Source organism: Capricornis sumatraensis, chromosome 5, assembly GCF_032405125.1.
Source record: "Capricornis sumatraensis isolate serow.1 chromosome 5, serow.2, whole genome shotgun sequence".
Lineage (NCBI taxonomy): Eukaryota > Metazoa > Chordata > Mammalia > Artiodactyla > Bovidae > Capricornis > Capricornis sumatraensis.
Window position 1 is genome coordinate 15934343 of NC_091073.1, and position 20094 is coordinate 15954436.

Genomic DNA, 20094 nt, shown 5'->3' on the forward strand with positions numbered 1-20094 from the left:
GTTTGTTGGAGAAACTAGGATGTTTGTCTTGTAGGGTGTCCAGTATTATGGATTTGGCTGGTTGACTTTCCCTGGGCCCTTAGAACTTGCTCCTTTATCCCCAAGTGTGCCTTATAATCTGGCAGTACAATGATAAGTCTACAATGATCTAGAGACTGGCTTAACTTTAGGCTTATTTTTTTCTCTCCTTCTGTCTGCAAGATCACTTCATTGGACGGGGTGTCCATTTCTTGTTACCTCATATCCAGAAGTGAATAATGTGTGTTGGCACACTTTTAGTAAGGTTAAAATTATCCGTTAGTCTCATTGCTCCATGGAACTGTTCTCCATCAATCTTCCATGCCCTGGTTTCAGCATGCACGGATAATCATTACCCAGATGCACACTTTCACTAGGGGTATCTTCTAACATTTTATTGCGTGTATTAGGTGGGATTCCTCTGTGAGTAACTTTCTCTCATACACTATTTAGTTTTTAAGACTAAATAAAAAAGAATAAGTCCTTTATTATTTCTCTTAATTCATTAGTTTTCAAAGTAGTGAGATAGTGCTCTAGCAAGCTTCAAGAGTCACCAAGGAGGTGCGTGTGTGTGTCTGTGTGTGATGATTAATCATGTTATATTCATATTTATATACTTACCCATATTGTGGTCAATATTTGTTTTGATGCTCATATTGCCTCATTCCCTAATGGTACTCTCCTTTTCTTGTGATAGGACTCATTAGGCTTTCATAGTTTCCTTACTTTATTTAATGAAATGGCCCAGGTTCATCTTTCAGATTTCTTGTCTCAGACCTACACTCAGCGATTATCCTCAAGGCCTCTGGTTTCTTTTTCTGACTATAATCTGGACAGTAGCTGTACCTACTACTGCTGGATTGTCATTGATCCAAAGACTTTGCAACAAAAGGGTGGGAGACACATTTTTATAAAATATATAATATTCTATATATAATAGGTTCAAAATAACACTACAAAATGCATTTTCAGAATTTATTTGACTCTTGGATTATATTTTCCAAAAGATACATAGTCCAATTACTAGTTTTGAAAGTCACTGAAAATAGTCATATACCCTTTTCACAGTTATGCCATTATTTAATATTTATTTAGGTTCAATTGTTTTGGCTGGCTTCCAATTTTAGAAAAACGCTTTTTATTTTTTAAATTTAATTTTGGTTTTAAATGACACAAAAATTTACATGGTCCAAGATCAAAACAATATAGTAAAGTACATTCACATCTTCCTTCATCTTATAGGTAACCATTTTTAATATAATATCTTTGTATCTTCTATTATTTGTGAATGTGTATTTAGTCACATTGTTCTAGACCCTGTTTTATTAAATGTATTCTGAGGATCAGATGATATTCACATATAAATAATTTGCTCACTTTTCATTCATAATTTCTTCAACCAACCCCCTAATGATAAGTGTCTCATTTGTTTCCAGTTTTCGGTTTTATTCCAAATAATCCATCAACCACAGCATATAGCATTTTCATTTTTTTATTGTTATACCTTTGGGATACATTTTTAAAAGAAAGATTGTTCAAGAAAAGCACAAACGTACTTATACTTTTGCCAGATCAGGGACATACTTTTAAATATTACTCTTGCCAAGAAAATGTAGGAATTTAAAAAAAGATCTTGTTGTTACAGAGAAAGAAAAAGCTGTTTAAATGAAATTATCATATTTATCAGCAATATTTTATTAGTGGAATTTAAATTATTAAATGTATGCATTGTCTCTGATATAATATAAATACAGTACAAAAATTTTAACAACATATGCTGAGTGGGGATGGATGGATAGATGAACAGAGAGAATTTTCCCCCTCCAAGGAGAACATTTCTGATATAATTAATGTATTAGCTTTTTAATTCAGTCAAAAACATTACTTTATTACCTTTTAAATGACACAACAGAAATGGAAGTAAGTTAGCAGGATCTTCATAATAGCATTTGTAACATTTTTTGAAGTATTGGTAAATCTTCAAATTTGTCTCCTTGGGCCTAAAATATAATCTAATTTTTAAATACAAAATTAAATATATTTGCTGGTCCTTTTTATGATCCTATATGTTAAAAAATATGATTATATTGTCCCATGTTTTTCAGTCACAATCATCTTCTGTAATCAGGGAGAGCAACCCCAAGAACTGAGTGAGTCGTATTTGCTTTTATATCTTATGCACAGCAAGAATTTAACCTCATAAACAAGTAGTTGAATAGCATATTTAAAACAATAGATTCACATTTGAATAGCAGCTACTTATGTATTAAAAAATACACAAATAAAAAATGTAACATGTAAGAACCGGTGGATAAATCACTAATGGTTCGCTTGCCTGTGTTACCATGTTGTCCTTCAGATATAACCATAAGGACATTCACAAGATGACATCCAGAAAAAAAAAAAGAAGCTGGTTAAAACTGCTTCTTAATTTTCAGTCTTCTATTGGCAAAGAGAAGTCTTGGCATCTTCTTGTTCTTTTCCTTCTTCAAGGCTAAGATCAACAAAATAAAAATAAACATCATATGTCCCCAGTCTGTAGACTCATTGTAAATCACCATTTCTGACATGCTTACAAACCCACCTCGTCTTACTTTTAACGAGTATAAAGTCAGTTTTACTCACTATCCACTAAGTTAATAACATTCTACCTTTAAAATATCAGGACACAGCTACTGCCTACTGTAGTTAGCCTGTGTAAGCATTTAGACAAAACTGATCAGTACTGAAGTGCTATGTACATAGAAGTAGTCTAGAAATGGCAATATGCTATTAGTAAAATGGGTACATAAAATAATTTTGTTTATGAATTACGTATAAAGTTAGTTTAAAAACTGAATTAAAAAAAAACCCAAAACGTTACCTTTTACACAAGTACGTTTGCAGTCCTTCAAGTTGACAAAATTATTGTCATTCCCTCCACAGCCAGTATAGGTGAAGGCCTCACAGGCTTTGTGTCTTGGGTTAAAATAATAGCGAGTGACATTAGCAGAACACAGTCCCTCATCTTTTGGGCTGTAGCAAAATGCTGGAGCTTAATGGAAAAGAAAAGAAAATTAGAAATGCAGTAATACTGGAAATAATAAGCTGTGCTGATTACTGAAGTAAGTGAAGAACATCTAATCCCATAGAAGCTTCTTTCCGAATCCAAAATATTATACTAAGCCATTTAAAAAGTGTGCCTTACATTTCAAACACATAGTTTGTTCATTATAAATTCTTATGGAGTAGATAGAATTTCAAGCTATATCCTTGTATCATTTGAATGTGTAAAGAAATTAAACCCCCAAATCATGTATGGTCAGGTAAAAATGAGCTATGTTTCAAGAGAAATATGTGACATGCTTTAGCACACTCTTTTGTGTTGGTAGTTTCATTTTCAATGTTTCTATCAGCTCTCCTTCCATTATTAATCAAGAATACATATATCTAATTCCCAGGTAGCCACTGGAACACTTACATTTACATAAACAATTGAAGAGAACACCAGCAACAAGCAGCTCCTCATTAATTCAAGATTTTGCATACTCAACACAGTATAGCTACAGAGGTTTATCAGAGACCGCCAAAGCAAATTTTCCTTGTTTGTTGAACTTATCTATGTGTACATGTCTCTGCTGTGCCTACGGAAAATGCCTGGACTGTCTCTACAAACACTGCCCACTACCCAAGTAACCCATCATTTTAGGGATTGCATGGGGTATGTAGGTAAAACATGGGGAGGAGAGATCAATTTGTGCTACAATATGTAATTACTAAAGAACACAGAAATCTAATGAAAAAGTTTAGAAAACTTCAGGTTTCACCAGCTTAAGTCTCTCTCTGTCTCACACTATCTCATATATATACCTGATTTCATACATGTGATTCATCAATGAACACTGTAGTTTTTTTTTTATGTGCAAGTTAAATAGATGAGAAATAGTTCTAAAGAAACAATGCAAAAGAGGAAGTAAAAGCTTGAATCAGAGCTTCGTCACTTTCCAGCCCTGAGAACTTGGCAAGTTATTAAACTTCTAGCTCGCACGCTCACAAATTCATGCAAACCAGCTTAATTTCATATCAATTATTAATGTTTTCACCCTAAAGTCTAAATAAAGAAATGAAGTACAGACACCACAAAGAGAGTATTTACCTCTCTTTGGTGCACAGAAGTCCATACACGAAGCTTTATCTGGGAACCGGTTCTCATTGCTGTGACACCCGCCAGATATGAACTTTTCACAGGTCATAGAACTTAGATTGAAGAAATACTGTTCTCTGAGCTCCCCACACTGCTTCTTATTCACTTTTAACCGGCAAATTTTGGGAACTTCTAGGAAAAGGAGGGCATAAAACAATATTAGTCAAAAATCAGCCTTCTTACTCTTCCTTTAAAACTTAACTGTATTTTCAGAAGCCACTGGTGGTGGCCAGGGGTAGAGTGGTGATGGGGGTGGGAGGCATGATGTTTAGTGCTGGGCTAGTAAACGCCCAAAAGATTGCCCATTAGTCCAGCAACAACAAGATTTTGTATCCTTGGGTCCAGCATTCCGCAGATGCAACCAACCCAGAGAGAAAATATTCAGGAAAAAATAATTCCTGAAAGTTCATTAAAAAAAAAACACAAAAAAAAAACAAAGCTTGAATTTGTCCTATGCTGGTAGGGAATCTAGAGATAAATTAAAGTATAAGGGAGAATGTGCACAGGTTATATGCAAATACTGTGGATTTTGGCATCGGAGAGTTGGGGTCTTGGAACCAGTCACCACAGACACTGAGAGACAACTCTATTCAGCTTTTGATTTTTTTAACAGTGTCTCCAGACCTGATTCAGCTATGATAAATTTTTCATGCTTACTGGAAAGATTATTCTCTCAGAGTGTTCTGATTGTTTCAATGTATGAAACTAATCAAAGTTATTCATAGGAATACACATTTTTCCCTGGCTCAGTTCCTTTAACAGCTGAGCCCCGTGTTCTATTACAGGCCTTCACAGAGACAGTAAACATAATTAAAATAAAATTGCAAACAGCATTGTGAATCTCTATATTTTTTATATCTCTATACCAACCCAAGATCTCTTTGGGTATCAAGGGACAAAAGTAAGGTTATAATTAGCTAAATTCAGACGTTAATAACAAAATCCACTGAAAGTATTTCAGATCGCTACACAGTGGACAAGAGGAAAATGCCCTCTCAAGGAGGCATAAAAACCATAGGTTTAGAACTAATGATAAATACAGACAGGCACTTATGTTGCACCTAATACATGACACTCTTGCATCCTTATGCCTTAGGTGAAATCTTTCCGGAGTCTGCACACACACTGAATTATGATAAATGCCAGTTAAGGGAGAGGAAATGTTTGTCGTTGGAAGTTTCATGATCACTTTTAGTCAACTGAAAAGCAATAAGCCTAACTTAATATCCGAGAAAATCAAGGATGAAACTTACTATAGAAAATGGGATGTGAAAAATAAGCTCATTTCCCACTTAGCCCTTCTCTGCCTCAGTACTGGAGTTCTGGGAGTGGGAGCCAGCACTTACTCTCAATCTTCCAGCATGCTTCGTTGCAGGCCTCCAAAGTTTCAAAATTGTTGGCATTGCCCTCGCAGCCTCCGTACATGAATTCGCGGCAGCTCTGCGTGTACCTGTCGTAGTAGTAACTGGGGATCCGCGCCCGGCAGGGCCCGTCGTCCAGGGGCAGGAGGCAGATCTCCGCGTTATTTCCTACAGGAGGGGTAGGAGAACCAGAGGCAGAGGAGGTTAGCCGCATCTCGGTGGAGGGAGGGCTTCCCCCGGGGTGGTGGGGGTGGGGAGGTTTGTCCCAGCAGCTTCCCAGCCCAGCAGAAGGGCCTTACGGAGAAGAAAGTGCAAACTTGCGGTGCACGACAGGAATTAGGGGGAAGGAGGGCGCAGAGAGCGGGTGCAGGGGGTCCGCGGAACCCCTGCCGCCTGGCCAGGGCGAAAAGGGGTCCCCTGAGCGCGGGTTGGTGGGGTACCTGGCGGCGCCTGCGGGGCATTACCCAGCGCAGTTCCCACGAGGAGCAGCGACAGAAGCATCAGCCAGAGGGGGCGAACCGAGTCCATGGTGTCCGGATTCAGACGGTGCCGGCGAGAGGAGGGGAGGAGGGTGCACAGCGTCCAACCTCCAAGCGGTCTGGATTCCAGCGCGGTGGGTGCCGCTGCTTTTGTAGGGTTAGCGGCCCTCAGAGACGGGACAGGGCGGAGCGCGCCTTCGTGGAGCCTGGAGGGGGAGGCTGATTCATGCCCCGTGAGCTCTGTGACCCGGCCGCCTCCCTGCGCTGGAAAGTGTGTGCGGGGGAGAGGAATTCCCCGCCAAGCTGAACCTGGCCCCAAACTTTCTCCCGTGGCTCTTCGGGGATGACCCAGATGAAGCATTGTGTCAGAGATGGGAAGTCGACAAGCTTGAGGGAAATGACCTGGGTGTGATTGCACAAGGTTCCAACTTGCAGCATCACGCAGAGGCCTGAATCCACACTTTGAAAGCACAAAGTCCGTGTCTTTGGCAGGTAGAAAGTGTGAAACTCCTAGGGCCCAAGGAAGCGGGGCTTATTACATTAGATCCTTTAATTAGATTAGAAATGTAAGCATATGCGTATCTATTTACCTTTAGACATAGATATGGGCTTCCCTGGTGGCTCAGATGGTAAAGAATCTCCCTGCAGTGAGGAGTCCCAGGTTCAATCCCTGGGTAGGGAAGATCCCTTGGAGGAGGGAATAGCAACCCACTCTATTCTTGCCTGGAGAATTCCATGGACAAAGGAGCCTGGCAGGCTTCAGTCTGAGCAACTAACACTTTCAACCACATATTTCAGTAGAGGTCTAATTTACATTTCATGGGCTCATAATATGTCCAAGTGTATAGCTGGGTCAATTTTGGCAATTATATATTCCTTTGTAATCACCACTCCAATCCAGAATTAGAACATTTTCATCACCCCAGAACATTCTCTTATACCCTTTCCCAGTCCATCCTTCAACTCGAGGCCAGGGACAATAGCTCTTCTGATCAGCATAAATTAGATTTCCCTGTTCTAAATCTCATGCAAACAGAATCATAAAATCTGTACTGTTTTGTACTTCACTTTACTGGTTTTAAGACACACATATGCTACTGTAGGGGCTTTCCCTCGTGGCTCAAATGGTAAAGAATCTGCCTGCAATGTGGGAGATCCAGGTTCAATCCCTGGATTGGGAAGATCCCCTAGAGAAGGGAATGGCAACCCACTCCAGTATTCTTGCCTGGAGAACCCCACAGACAGAGGAGCCTGGCGAGTCACAGTCCATGGGGTCCCAAAGAGTCGGACACGACTGAGCGACTAACACACACACTCACATGCTGTCTTAGAGTGTGTTCCTTGTAAATGTTGAGTAGTCTTGCAATGTATGAGTATACAGTGAATGTCCTATTACTGGACATTTGTATTATTTCTAGTTTGGGGCTACTGCTATGAATAAAGCTGCTTTGTGTATGCAAACAACTTTTATTACTCTCGAATAAAATATTTTAAAATGTTAGAAACTGCCAATCAGTTTTCCAAAATGATTCTCCACCCCTATCAGCCATGTGTTTGAGTCATAACTGTGTTTTTGGACCCGGAACAGGAAAATCCAAAGAGCAGTAGCCTTGGGGGATGTGGCGAGTAGGTCCTGAAGCTTTGACCAAATCAGCTGCTTCCCATACATTTCTCAGGGTCAGTTTGTCTATTACCATTCATTGGTACTTTGACATAATAGTGTGAGCCTAGTCTTTGGTTTATACAAAACAAATGATCTACACTGGGATTTTATATGAAATGTTAAGGATATTTTTGGAGAATATTTTAATGGGCTCTCTTGATGACTGTGTCTTTCCTTCCTCCACCTTTTCCTCTTGCTCTATTTAATATTCTTAAGAAAGTAACTATTCCTGGCTTCTTCTGAAGATACTGAAGGGAGTTTACAAGAGTTCTTTCCAGTTTCGGAAAATCTCTCTGCTCAAGGTGAGTTAGTAATCTGGGATATTTCCACATATAATGCCTAGGGCCAGTTTTCAGTTTTCCTGGTGTCATGGCAAAGAACTATATTCCTAGGAAAACTAGCCTGGTCTGGAAATACTCTGTGTCTCTTATACTGTCAGATTGCTAGATATCTGTGGTTAAGAGTGACAGGGTTATAAGGATAAAGGTTGAACAACCAGTTTGCCAGGAAGGAAAAATGAAATGGGGGAGGGGTGTGTTGGGTTGAATATTTTACTGATTTCCATGGCGTAAATGCTCCCAGTTATGGCTGATTCCAAACCACCAGAGTTGGGAATGGATGAATACAGTCGCGTTCACCAGAGCCAATGTGCGCTAGCTCCAGCAAGTCAAACACTGAGGCAGCCAGTTGGTTTTGGAAAGATATACTCCTCTGAGAATCAGATTAGATCTTCCCAATACCTCCCAAATACTAATAGGGGAGGGAAATTTCACCAGACATTTAGCCAGGATCATGTTGAGATAATCACTTCATGGCAAAGAGATGGGGAAGCAATGGAAACAGTGACAGACTATTTTCTTGGGCTCCAAAATCACTGCAGATGGTGACTGCAGCCATGAAATTAAAAGATGCTTGCTCCTTGGAAGTAAAGCTATGACAAACCTAGACAGAGTATTAAGAAGCAGAGACAGTACTTTGCTGATAAAGGTCCATATGGTTTTTTCCCGTGGTCATGTATGGATGTGAGAGTTGGACCATAAAGAAGACTGAGCACCGAAAAATTGATGCTTTTGAACTGTAGTGTTGGAGAAGACTCTTGAGAGTCCCTTGGCCTGCAGGGAGATCAAACCAGTAAATTCTAAAATAAATCAATCCTGAATATCATTGGAAAGACTGATGCTGAAGCTGAAGGTCCAATCTCTTGGCCACCTGATGGGAAAAGCCGACTCATTAGAAAAGACCCTAATACTGGGGAGAAATTGAAGGCAGGAGAAGAAGGGGATGACAGAGGATGAGAAGGTTGGATGGCATCACCAACTCAATGGACATGAGTTTGAGCAAGCTCTGGGAGATGGTGAAGGACAGGGAAGCCTGGCTTGCTGCAGTCCTTGGGGTCACGAAGAGTCAGACACGACTGAGTGGCTGAACAACAACAACAATGTTGAGAAGAAAAGCTAATTCAACTTCAGAGGTAACCTATTTCCATTCTTCTGAATCTGTTTAAATATGTCTCCCAAATGGACTAAAAACAGATTCAAGGATTGAGACTGAGACATAATTACCATTCAGCATTGACTATTGTCATTTCTGTTCTTTGTTCTCAGCTGCTAGCAGTTTGTGATCAGTTTTTGCTTCATGTATTAATAGAAAGAGTAATATTTTGAATTAGGGCAGATAATTTTGGGGAATTTCACGGTGCAGTGGGAAAGCAGACTTGGGAGTTGGAGGGTACCTGGATTTTCTTTCTTCCTTCTTTGGAAAAATTACATAAACTCTTAGAGCCTCAGTTTTCTTACCTGTGAAATGGATATACTAACTGTCCCTTATAAGTGTGCTGTGAGGATTTGACTCAGACAGTAAAGAATCTGCCTTCAAGTAGGAGACCCAAGTTTGATCCCTGCATTGGGAAGATCCCCTGCAGCAGGGAATGGCTACCCATTCCAGTATTCTTGCCTGGGAAATCACATGGACTGAGGAGCCTGGCGAGCTACAGTCCATGGGGTTGCGACTAAACACATACACACACATGCTGAATATAAGATGCGTTCCAACTTCAGAGATAATATAAGAGAAAAGGAGTGTCTTAGAATTGACAAAATACACAGTTCTTAAGGGATTAGTCCCAGGTCTGGAAAATCCCCTGGAGGAGGGCATGGCAGCCACTCCAGTATTCTTGCCTGGAGAATCCCATGGACAGAGGACCTAGTGGGCTATGGTCTATGAGGTTTCAGAGTCAGACACGATTAAGCGACTAACACACACACACACACACACACACACACGTGAGAATTAAAAGGAAAGCACCTAGCAACTCAGAGAGATGCGCTTCAGCTCCTCACACACAGGCACGGAATCCACTAGAGTCACCGCATGTCCCAGTCCCCACTGAAAGCCTTGGCACAGCATTTTAAGATGGAGCACGAACCACAATTGAGAAGCAGAGCACCGCGACTGAGCCTGCAGCACTGCAGCCCATGACTTTGCTCCCATCAGATTTCCTCTTTGGCTGAGCTCAGAGGTCACCTCTCCACTTCAGAAGGTGTCACACGGTCAGATATTGCTTTGTGAGGAGCTCTTCTGGGGAGGTGAGCTTCAGGGCTCTCTCAGCCCCAGCAGGCACTCACTGCCCTCCGGCCTGCTGTGTAAGAGATGGAGGGGCACGAGGGCAAGACCAGACCTCTCGCCCCTTTGAGGTACAGAGACTATAGACGCAGGCTGCAGTCTGTGCACAGAGGTGCTCTAGACATGTCCATTTCCTCCCTTGTTGTTTTCTAGTCTCTCAGTTGTGTCCTACTCTTTTGCAACCCCATGGACAGTAGCCCTCCAGGCTCCTCTGTTGTCCATGGGATTTCCCAGGCAGGGATACCACAGTGGGTTGCCATTTCCTTCTCCAGGGGGTCTTCCTGACCCAGGGATCGCACCCACACCTCTGCATCTCCAGCATTGGCAGGTGGATTCTTCACTGCTGAGCCACCTGAGAAGTCCAGTTTCCTCCGTTGCTCTGTCCCAAATACAGCGTGTCTCTAACAGCTCTGTGACCACTGCGCAGGGACAGGGAAGGACAACTGAACACGTGGGGGAGTTAGGAGTGTGAAATTGTCAATCCAGGTGATCAGGAAGAACATTACCCCTCAGTTGCAAAACCCTTGAGTATTTCTATATCCCTGAAAAAAAGATCTTTTCCAATATAAGAGGAAGCTAAAATTCCTGGGACTACTTTAAGTTGCTGAATTTATTTTTAGGACCGTGTGGAAAGGAGCTATGTGACCACTACAGTCAGCCTCCATATGGATGTCATAGTACTTCTATCTCCTTAAACCTGTGTCTAGGCCAAAAGATTAGCACAGCACAGCTGAGGAACAGAATTCCTTTATCCGAGTCAACAGGAAGTGCAAGGCTGGAGGGAACTGGGAAAAACAGTCACCCAGATTGATTTGTCATTGCCAGACCAAGCAACAGCTCTAATGGCGCAGCTAAAGACAGAGGCTCAAAATAGCTTAGAGATCTGTAAAATAAGGCATGGAATTCTTACCTTCTCATAGTGCATGTATGACTGCTCAGTCGTGTCCAACTCAACTGAGCTGACAAATACAGTCCTAGGGACTGGAGCCCACCAGGCTCTTCTGTCCATAGGATTCTCCAGGCAAGAATCCTGGAGTGGGTTGCCATGCCCTCCTCCAGGGGATCTTCCTGACCCAGGGATCGAACTCAGGTCTCCTGCATTGCACGTAGGTTCTTTACCACTGAGAAACCTTTGAAGTCCCCATTCTTATAGAATGAATGCTGAAAAGAACTGTCAATACCATCTGTCCCAGTATTGTTATTTTACCTTTACGAGTTGAGGCCTAGAAAGATAAAATGGCTGGTCATGTTCACTTGCCTTCGTTGTTGGCAGAGCTGAGCCTAGAACCCACATTCCTGATACTTAATCAGCCCTGGATTCTTTCTGACATAGCCAGACCGAGGCTCTTTCCACTGTGTCAGGACCTTAGAGTATTTGCTGCTTCGTTTCTCAGTCATGTCCAACTCTTTGCAACCCCATGGTCTGATCCTCTGTCCAGAGCACTGGAGTGGGTTGCCATGACCTCCTGCAGGGGATCTTCCAAACCCGGGGATCGACCAGGTCTCCTGCTTTGCAGGCAGATTCTTTACCATCTGAGCCCCCAGGGAAGCCCTTAGAGTATTTAGTGTTCATGTAAATACCAGAATTGGAGCACACATACACTCCTGTGAGTTCAGGAGCAGCATTTTGTATGTCAGATCCTTGCCTCTGTTCTTTTCCACACCCTCCCCAACCTTGGTGTCATAACAAGTGGATGTGAAGTTGTTTTGGAACACAGTTGCTTCTAGAATTCCCAAGTCCTGAGCATTCTGGTCTATCCTCTGAGAGCCCTACAGACTTCAAAGGTGACCATGAATTTAGGGAAGGGATTGAGGCAGATGGTCTTCCTCTCTGTCAGATACTCGAGGGAGTGGTGGCCTGTCTAACTTTTGAGTGAATGAGGAGAATTAATTTAACCCAGTGATTTGGGGATGCATATCATAACATAACATCACCACTTAAGGAGTTACATTGCTGCTGCTGCTAAATCGCTTCAGTCGTGTCCGACTCTGTGCAACCCCATAAACGGCAGCCCACCAGGCTCCTCCGTCCCTGGGATTCTCCAGGCAAGAATACTGGAGTGGGTTGCCATTTCCTTCTCCAAGTTCCATTGATAACTCATCAGTAAAGAAAGTTGCTGCTCATTAGTTTAGCCCTGTTAAAATAAAATCTGAAATGAGTCCAGCTGGCACTAACAACGAGTTTGCACATCTGCAGAAAAGGGCAGCTAATCTCTTCTGAGTAAGTCAGTAGTCACGAGAGTTTTGTGAAAGTTTAGACAGTTCCTTCACCAGCTAGACCCTCTTCTAGTGGGTTGGGCCATGGAGGAAATGTTTGCTCTATCGCACCCTCTGTCGGACACAGAGTGCATTTATCATTGTTACATAATAAGGTGGAGTCACTTAAAAGCATGAGACATTCCCTATGCCTAATTTTATTATTCTCCTTCTCCCTAAGCAGAACAAGATAATGAAATATATTATGTGTCTTTTACCGTGGTCATTCTTTCATTCACCTATTTTTAAAATAAGCAGATTAAACATTTACAGTGTGTGCAGTTTTGTGCCTTTGTGTACATTGGGGATACAAAGATGATAAACACCCTAGGTATCTCATGACAAAATAGGGTAGACAGATAAACACTCTGTGACCCAGCTGCAATATAGTGTTCTTAGTACAATATTAAAACTCTGTACGAGGTTCTATGGGACCATGGAGGAAAAAATCAAAACTTAAGCAAGAGCTCAATTCACAATAAAAACCAATCCAGGTCAATATATCTCATATTGCGTCTTCTGTGTCTGTGGGACACAGGCTCTTTTCTTCATCAGCTAGTTGCTTTGGTTGGTTCTTCTAGGAGCTGGGGTTATAGCAAAGCATTACCCTCCTCAAGAAGGCAGGATTTCAGAACCCTCCTTTCTCTCCTTCCTAAATGCATGTCCATCAAATGTCATGCCTACTTGGGATGCAGACCATCTTTTTTCTCATTCAGGTTGCTGGACATTTAACTGTGTAGGGCGCCAAGAAGATTGGGACAGATTTTGAATTATTTTACCCAAGTTTTTAGCATTGTGCAGCTTCACCATCTATCCGGAATTCTAGCTGAGGTTACCAGTCCACTAGAAAGAGCGGCAGGTTAAGAATAAGGGAAGGAAGGCAAAATTTCCCTGAACTCGTGTATACCACGTGGGATCCTCGATAAATGCTTGTCCAGAGTTTGCGTTGTACTTTGCACTCATTAGCTCGTTAAATGCCCCCACAATAACCACTTGAGGAAGATGCTTTTTTCTCCCCACTCTGCAAATGAGGAAGCTGAAGCTTTCGATAGATATGTGACTCGGCCAAAACTACATATACAAGCAGCACAAGTGGTCTGGTTTCTGGTTCCCCTGGCCTCACTGTGCCCACATCCTTTTCTCCCATGTTCATGGGGACTAAAGTCAGACTCATTTAATAGAACATGTGCTCGTGACCCTGGTTCAGTACCTGGGCAGCTCTATCTCAGCTTTCCTTTCTCCTCAAGTATGAAGTTATAATTGAGAACTAGCAGAGAACTGCAATTTAAATGCACTGCTCTAATGCTCCCTAGAGAAACATCTGCCGAAGTTGGTAATCAGATAAGAGGATTGGGAGAGTTAATCGCTAAAGACCTTATTTTCAGGGTTATATTTAGCAGAGAGTAATGGGTCTTGACCTTTCAAGTATAAAGATACACTTTTATGAGAAAGTCTTGTTATTTTTATACTCTAGCCCAAATCCCATGTTGGTTATACATTGTTTACTAATGTGTCATAATAAGCCATTCAAACGTTCATTTGCTGTAGCTTTATGTAGAAAAGTTTTGTATATTAAGTCACAAAGAAGGGACAACCTGCCATTTGGGGGCAGAAGGAGACGCGAGCTGCAGTTTGAAAGGGGCTTGCAATGTGGGAGGCCTGGGTTTGATCCCTGGGTTGGGAAGATCCCCTGGAGCAGGAATACCCACTCCAGTATTCTGGCCTGGAGAATTCCATGGACTGTATAGTCCACGGAGTCGCAAAGAGTCAGACATGACTGCTGCTGCTGCTGCTGCTAAGTCGCTTCAGTCGTGTCTGACTCTGTGCGACCCCATAGACAGCCTCCCACCAGGCTCCCCCGTCCCCAGGATTCTCCAGGCAAGAACACTGGAATGGGTTGCCATTTCCTTCTCCAATGCATAAAAGTGAAAAGTGAAAGTGAAGTCACTCAGTGTGTCCAACTGTTAGCGACCTCATGGACTGCAGCCCACCAGGCTCCTCCATCCATGGGATTCTCCAGGCGAGACGTGACTGAGTGACTTTCATTTCACCATCTCCTAGCACTCATGTTTTGTTTGTTCTTTCCCTCTTATTGACTGTTAGTGAGAGGAATGAGCTGAACTGAAATGTTTGTATTAGAAGAGAACTGAGTACTAGTCTGGACTGGATATACTGAACGAGTCAGAGAAGAGGGAGTTGTTCCTACTGGTCAACGGACTGTCCTGTATTCTCTAGCTTCCTTTCTCTTACAATAGAGGACATGCCCTGGTCCAGAGGTCAACCCCTTAGCCACTTCTCTGGGTCCTTTCTTCTCTTGCTTTCTCAAGGGCTTCACTCACCCCTCTGTGACATCAGCTCTGGCCCCTTTCTCATCCTTCAGCACAACACCCAGGTTGTAAGTTTCCATTTGGAGTGCTCTATCTCTGATTTTTTTCATCCCAAACTTGCAGTTCATATTTGACTCTATGGCCCTTTCCTATTAGGACCCGACTTCACCACTCCCTTTCCCAGCAGAACTTCTCAGAAATGTTATCTTCACTATCTGCTTCCACTTCCTCATCTCCCCTTTTTTCCCACATTCCATTCAATAAGCTTTCACACTGAGAAGAGGAAGAAAAAGTGCTCTTGTCAAGGGCAGCCCATCCCGTTGCTACACCCTACTGGACCTCCCAATACATATGACAAAGCAGCTGGCCCTGAGGTCACCAGAGACCACATTTTCCCAACTATATTTTGTCTAACCTTTCAGCAGTAGCTAACAATTTCAAATCCTTCATCATTCTCGAAATGCCTTTTTTCAGTCTTCATCATACTATATTCTTTTGGTTTTTCCTACTTAGTTGATTTAGTAAGACCTGGAAAGTAAGATCTCATAAATATCTGGGGAATAAACAATTTTTTATTATTACCACTCTCCTACTTCTTTTCAAGTGTCTTAAAAACCCAACTTGCTCAGTAGAAACAGAGAACCAGAGCTGCCCTGGGGAAGAAAGTGAGTTGTCATAGAATCTATTTGAATGTCTAGACTCACTCGTGCTTAGCTACAGGTTGAAAGAGATTGGTATGCAATCCGTGTAATAAAAATAGCCACAAATACAAAAGCAACTGGCTTTGAAAAACCAAATATGATAAAATGTGTGATCAACTTGATTAGATGGAAGAAAAAAACCCCAAACACAAACTATCTTTTATGTGATAGGAAAAAACTCTCAACAGAAAAAGAATGATTTATGGAAGGATGTAGTATAGACACAGTAAGAGATAAGAAAGTTGATTTTGTTTGCTACTTCCGCACCTAGCAATCAAGAGCACCTGGTCCCTGGTAGTTAATAAATATTTGCTGAATAAATAAATGCTTGTTAGTAGCTATCATTTTACTGGCCCATGTAGAAAGAGGAAAAAGAGCAGATATAAAGGGATACCTATGGGTGTTCAACACAGTGTCTGACACATAGTAAATGCTCAGAAGTTATTAACTAATTAATCCTCATCACAACAAGCTCATTTTCCTTTATTAATTTCATCTCATCTCCTCATGTTAGAGGGTTCAGGTTAATCCTTTGTTCTCTTCTCTTTTCTGTTTTTTCCTGGCTCTCTCCTAAGCTCTGGCCTTTCCCCTAAACTCCAGACTGCCTATTCAAATGAATGTGTAGCAAGCATTTTAAACATGGGATTCCCCTTCTCAAGTCTTCCCCATCTCAGGAAATATTAAGTTGGTGCAAAAGTAATTGCTGTTTTGCATTGTTGAACTTTGCCACTTGATACAGGAATACATTCTTAAATAAATGTGGGTCATGTTAATACATCATTTTAATGAACATTTCTTTCTTTATGGTTTTTGCTAATGGATTATTGCTGTTTATTTTATATGTATTTTAGACTATGGAAAAATGATGTTAGACAAAAAGCAAATTCGAGTGATTTTCTTATTTGAGTTAAAAATGGGTCCTAAAGCAGCAGAGACAACTCAAAACATCAACAATGCCTTTGGTCTGGGAACTGCTAATGAACGTACCGTACAGTGATGGTTCAAGATATTTTGTAAAGGAGACTAGCGCGCTGAAGATGAGGAGCTCAGTGACTGGCCACCGGAAGTTGACAATGACCAGCTGAAAGCATCATCAAAGCTTGATCCTCTTAAAACTACACGAGAAGTTGCCCAAGAACTCAACATCGACTATTCTATGGTCATTTGGCATTTGAAACAAATTGGAAAGGTCAAAAAGCTGGATAAGTAGGTGTCTCATGAACTGACTGCATTTCAAAAAAAAAATCATCATTTTTAAGTGTCATCTTCTCTTATTATATGCAACAACAATTAACCATTTCTCAATCAGATTGTGACATGTGATGAGAATGGGATTTTTTTTTAAGATTTTATTTTATTTTATTTTATTTTATTTATTTTTTAACAGATGTTTTTATTATTTTTTTTAATTTTAAAATCTTTAATTCTTACATGTGTTTACAGAGTGAAGTAAGCCAGAAAGAAAAACACCAATACAGTATACTAACACATATATATGGAATTTAGAAAGATGGCAATGACGACCCTGTATGCAAGACAGGAAAAAAGACACAGCTGTGTATAACGGACTTTTGGGTTCATGTTTGAGAATGGGATTTTATATGACAACCAGCTCAGTGGTTGGAGCAGAAGCTCCAAAGCCAGAGTTGCACCAGAAAAGGGGCATGGTCACTGGTGGTCTGCTGCTTCTCTGATGCTCTATAGCTTTCTGAATCCCTGGGAAACCATGGCATTTGAGAAGTACACCTAGCAAACTGATGGAATGCACCGAAAACTGCGGTGCCTGCAGCCTTGCAGCTGACATTGGTCAACAGAAAATGCCCAGTTTGTCTCCACAGCAACACTCGACCACATGTCACACAACCAGTGCTTTAAAAGTTGAATGAATCGGGCTACGAAGTTTTGCGTCATCTGCCATATTCACCTGACCTCTTGCCAACCAGCCACTGCTTCAAGCGTCTTGACAACATTTTACAGGGAAAATGCTCCCATGACCAGACCAGCAGGAGGCAGAAAATGATTTCCAAGAGTTCGTCAAGTCCTGAAGCACGGGTTATATATATATATATATTTTTTTTTTTTTTTTTTTTTTTGCTACAGGAATATACAAACTGATTTCTCATTGGCAAAAATGTGCTGATTATCATTGTTCCTACTTTGATTAATAAAGATGTGTTTGAGCTTAGTTATAAAGATTTAAAATTCAGGGTCCAAAACCGCTGTTACTTTTGCACCAACTTAATAGCAGATTCCTTTTTCAGTTGTTCAAACTCAAATCATTGGAGTTACCTTGACTTTTTCTTTCTTTTTATTCCTATATCTGATCTCTCAGCATGTCCTATTATTTTTACTTTCAACATATATTTAGAATCTCATCACATGTCCCCACCTCCACAACTATTACTCTGATTTTAGTCACCATCATGTCTCACCTTAATTACCAAAACTGCCTCATCTCTGCCTGTCCCCTTGCCCTCTATGTTCTAACCTCAAAAGAGCTGCCAGAATCATGATGCTAAAACATATGACAGATAATATCACTCTATTATTACTCAAAACCCTCCCATGTTCCCTGTCACTCATAATGAAGCTGGAGTCTTTACAATGGCCTGAAAGACCCCTGCAATTCCTGATAGCACATGCTATTCTTATCCCACACTCACCTGACTCATCCCTTTCGTACTGGTTCACTGCTACCCTTGCTCTTACTGATCCCTGGAACCGCCTTCTCTTAGATACATGCAGTGCTCTCTTAGACACGCCGTCACTCCTTTGGGTCTTCATTCAAATAGCATTGTCTCAGAGAAGCCTGCCCTGGCCACTCTCTCAATGACTGAAATAACTTCTCTTGACATTTCCTTTTCCTTCCGTGTTACATTTTCCCCCTTAACACTTTTCACAATATATTGCTACATTTAATTTCTTAAATCTTGTTTATTGTTTGTCTCCCTCATGAGAATGTAGGTGTTCCAATTTTTTTTTTTCTCTGCTCTACCTTCAAGAATCCGGAATACTATATGGCATATAATAGAACTCAGTAAATATTTATTGAACAAATGAATAAAAATGTAAGCTATTATTCGTTAATAGTCCCAAGTATAATGTCAAGATGAAAAAGAAAAGTACGAGAAGAGAAAGTTTATACCCATGATTACAAGTTTATTGTACATAACAGAGTGGATTTGTGTCCGAAAAATGAGTCAAGCTGAATGTTTATGAATCAACATATTTGAAGTGTCCTAACAGCATTTCTATTTCAAAGAATCTGTGATCGATTCTCTGTACAAAACAAAGGACTTTTAAAAATTAATTGTAGTAATTTTCTCCAATATAGTCCTTATAAGTTAACTGTTTTATTAGTCGAGTTTTCTTCAAAATACTCTAATCTATAACATTTAAAAGTAAACATAAGACAAGTAGCCTTCTAACTTTACACTGTCCTTGTTGTTGTTTAGTCACTAGGTCATGGCAGACCTCTTTACGACCCCATGAACTGTAGCCCACCAGGTTCCTCTGTCCATGACATTCTCCAGGAAAGATTACTGGAATCGGTTGCCATTTCCTACAACAAGGAATCTTCCTTTAATTCTAAATAAAATTTCAAGAAACCTATGGAAACTCTGAAAGATATTAGTGAGACTCTAAGCTACTCTATTGAAAACTATGGAAAATCCTTCAAGGGATGGGAAATACCAGACCACCTAACCTGCCTCTTGAGAAATCTGTATGCAGGTCAGGAAGCAACAGTTAGAACTGGACGTGGAACAACAGACTGGTTCCAAATTGGGAAAGGTGTGTGTCAAGGCTGTATGTTGTCACCCTGCCTACTTAACTTCTATGCAGAGTACATCATGAGAAACGCTGGACTGGAAGAAACACAAGCTGGAATCAAGATTGCTGGGAGAAATATCAATAACCTCAGATATGCAGATGACACCACCCTTATGGCAGAAACCGAAGAACTAAAGAGCCTCTTGATGCAAGTGAAAGAGGAGAGTGAAAAAGTTGCTTAAAACTCAGCATTCAGAAAACTAAGATCATGGCATCCTGTTTCATCACTTTATAGCAAATGGATGGAGAAACAGTGGAAATAGTGACAGACTTTATTTTTCAGTTCAGTTCAGTCGCTCAGTCGTGTTGGACTCCTTGTGACCCCATGAATCACAGCATGCCAGGCCTCCCTGTCCATCACCAACTCCCGGAGTACACTCAGACTCACGTCCATTGAGTCAGTGATGCCATCCAGCCATCTCATCCTCTGTCGTCCCCTTCTCCTCCTGCCCCCAATCCCTCCCAGCATCAGAGTCTTTTCCAATGAGTCAACTCTTCGCATGAGGTGGCCAAAGTACTGGAGTTTCAGCTTTAGCATCATTCCTTCCAAAGAAATCCCAGGGTTGATCTCCTTCAGAATAGACTGGTTGGATCTCCTAGCAGTCCAAGGGACTCTCAAGAGTCTTCTCCAACACCACAGTTCAAAAGCATCA

The 20094-nt window shown here is 41.2% G+C and overlaps 1 protein-coding gene across 1 annotated transcript; it reads right to left on the bottom strand.

Annotated features, from left to right (window-relative positions):
* Positions 1-1261: 1261 nt before the first annotated feature.
* Positions 1262-6375, bottom strand: TFPI2 (tissue factor pathway inhibitor 2). The gene is made up of 5 exons (XM_068972940.1): positions 6003-6375; positions 5548-5730; positions 4154-4333; positions 2882-3052; positions 1262-2512 (listed from the first exon to the last, which is right to left on the bottom strand). The coding sequence occupies exons 1-5, from the start codon at positions 6088-6090 to the stop codon at positions 2433-2435; spliced, it is 702 nt and encodes a 233-aa protein (XP_068829041.1). The 5' UTR covers positions 6091-6375; the 3' UTR covers positions 1262-2432.
* Positions 6376-20094: the final 13719 nt, after the last annotated feature.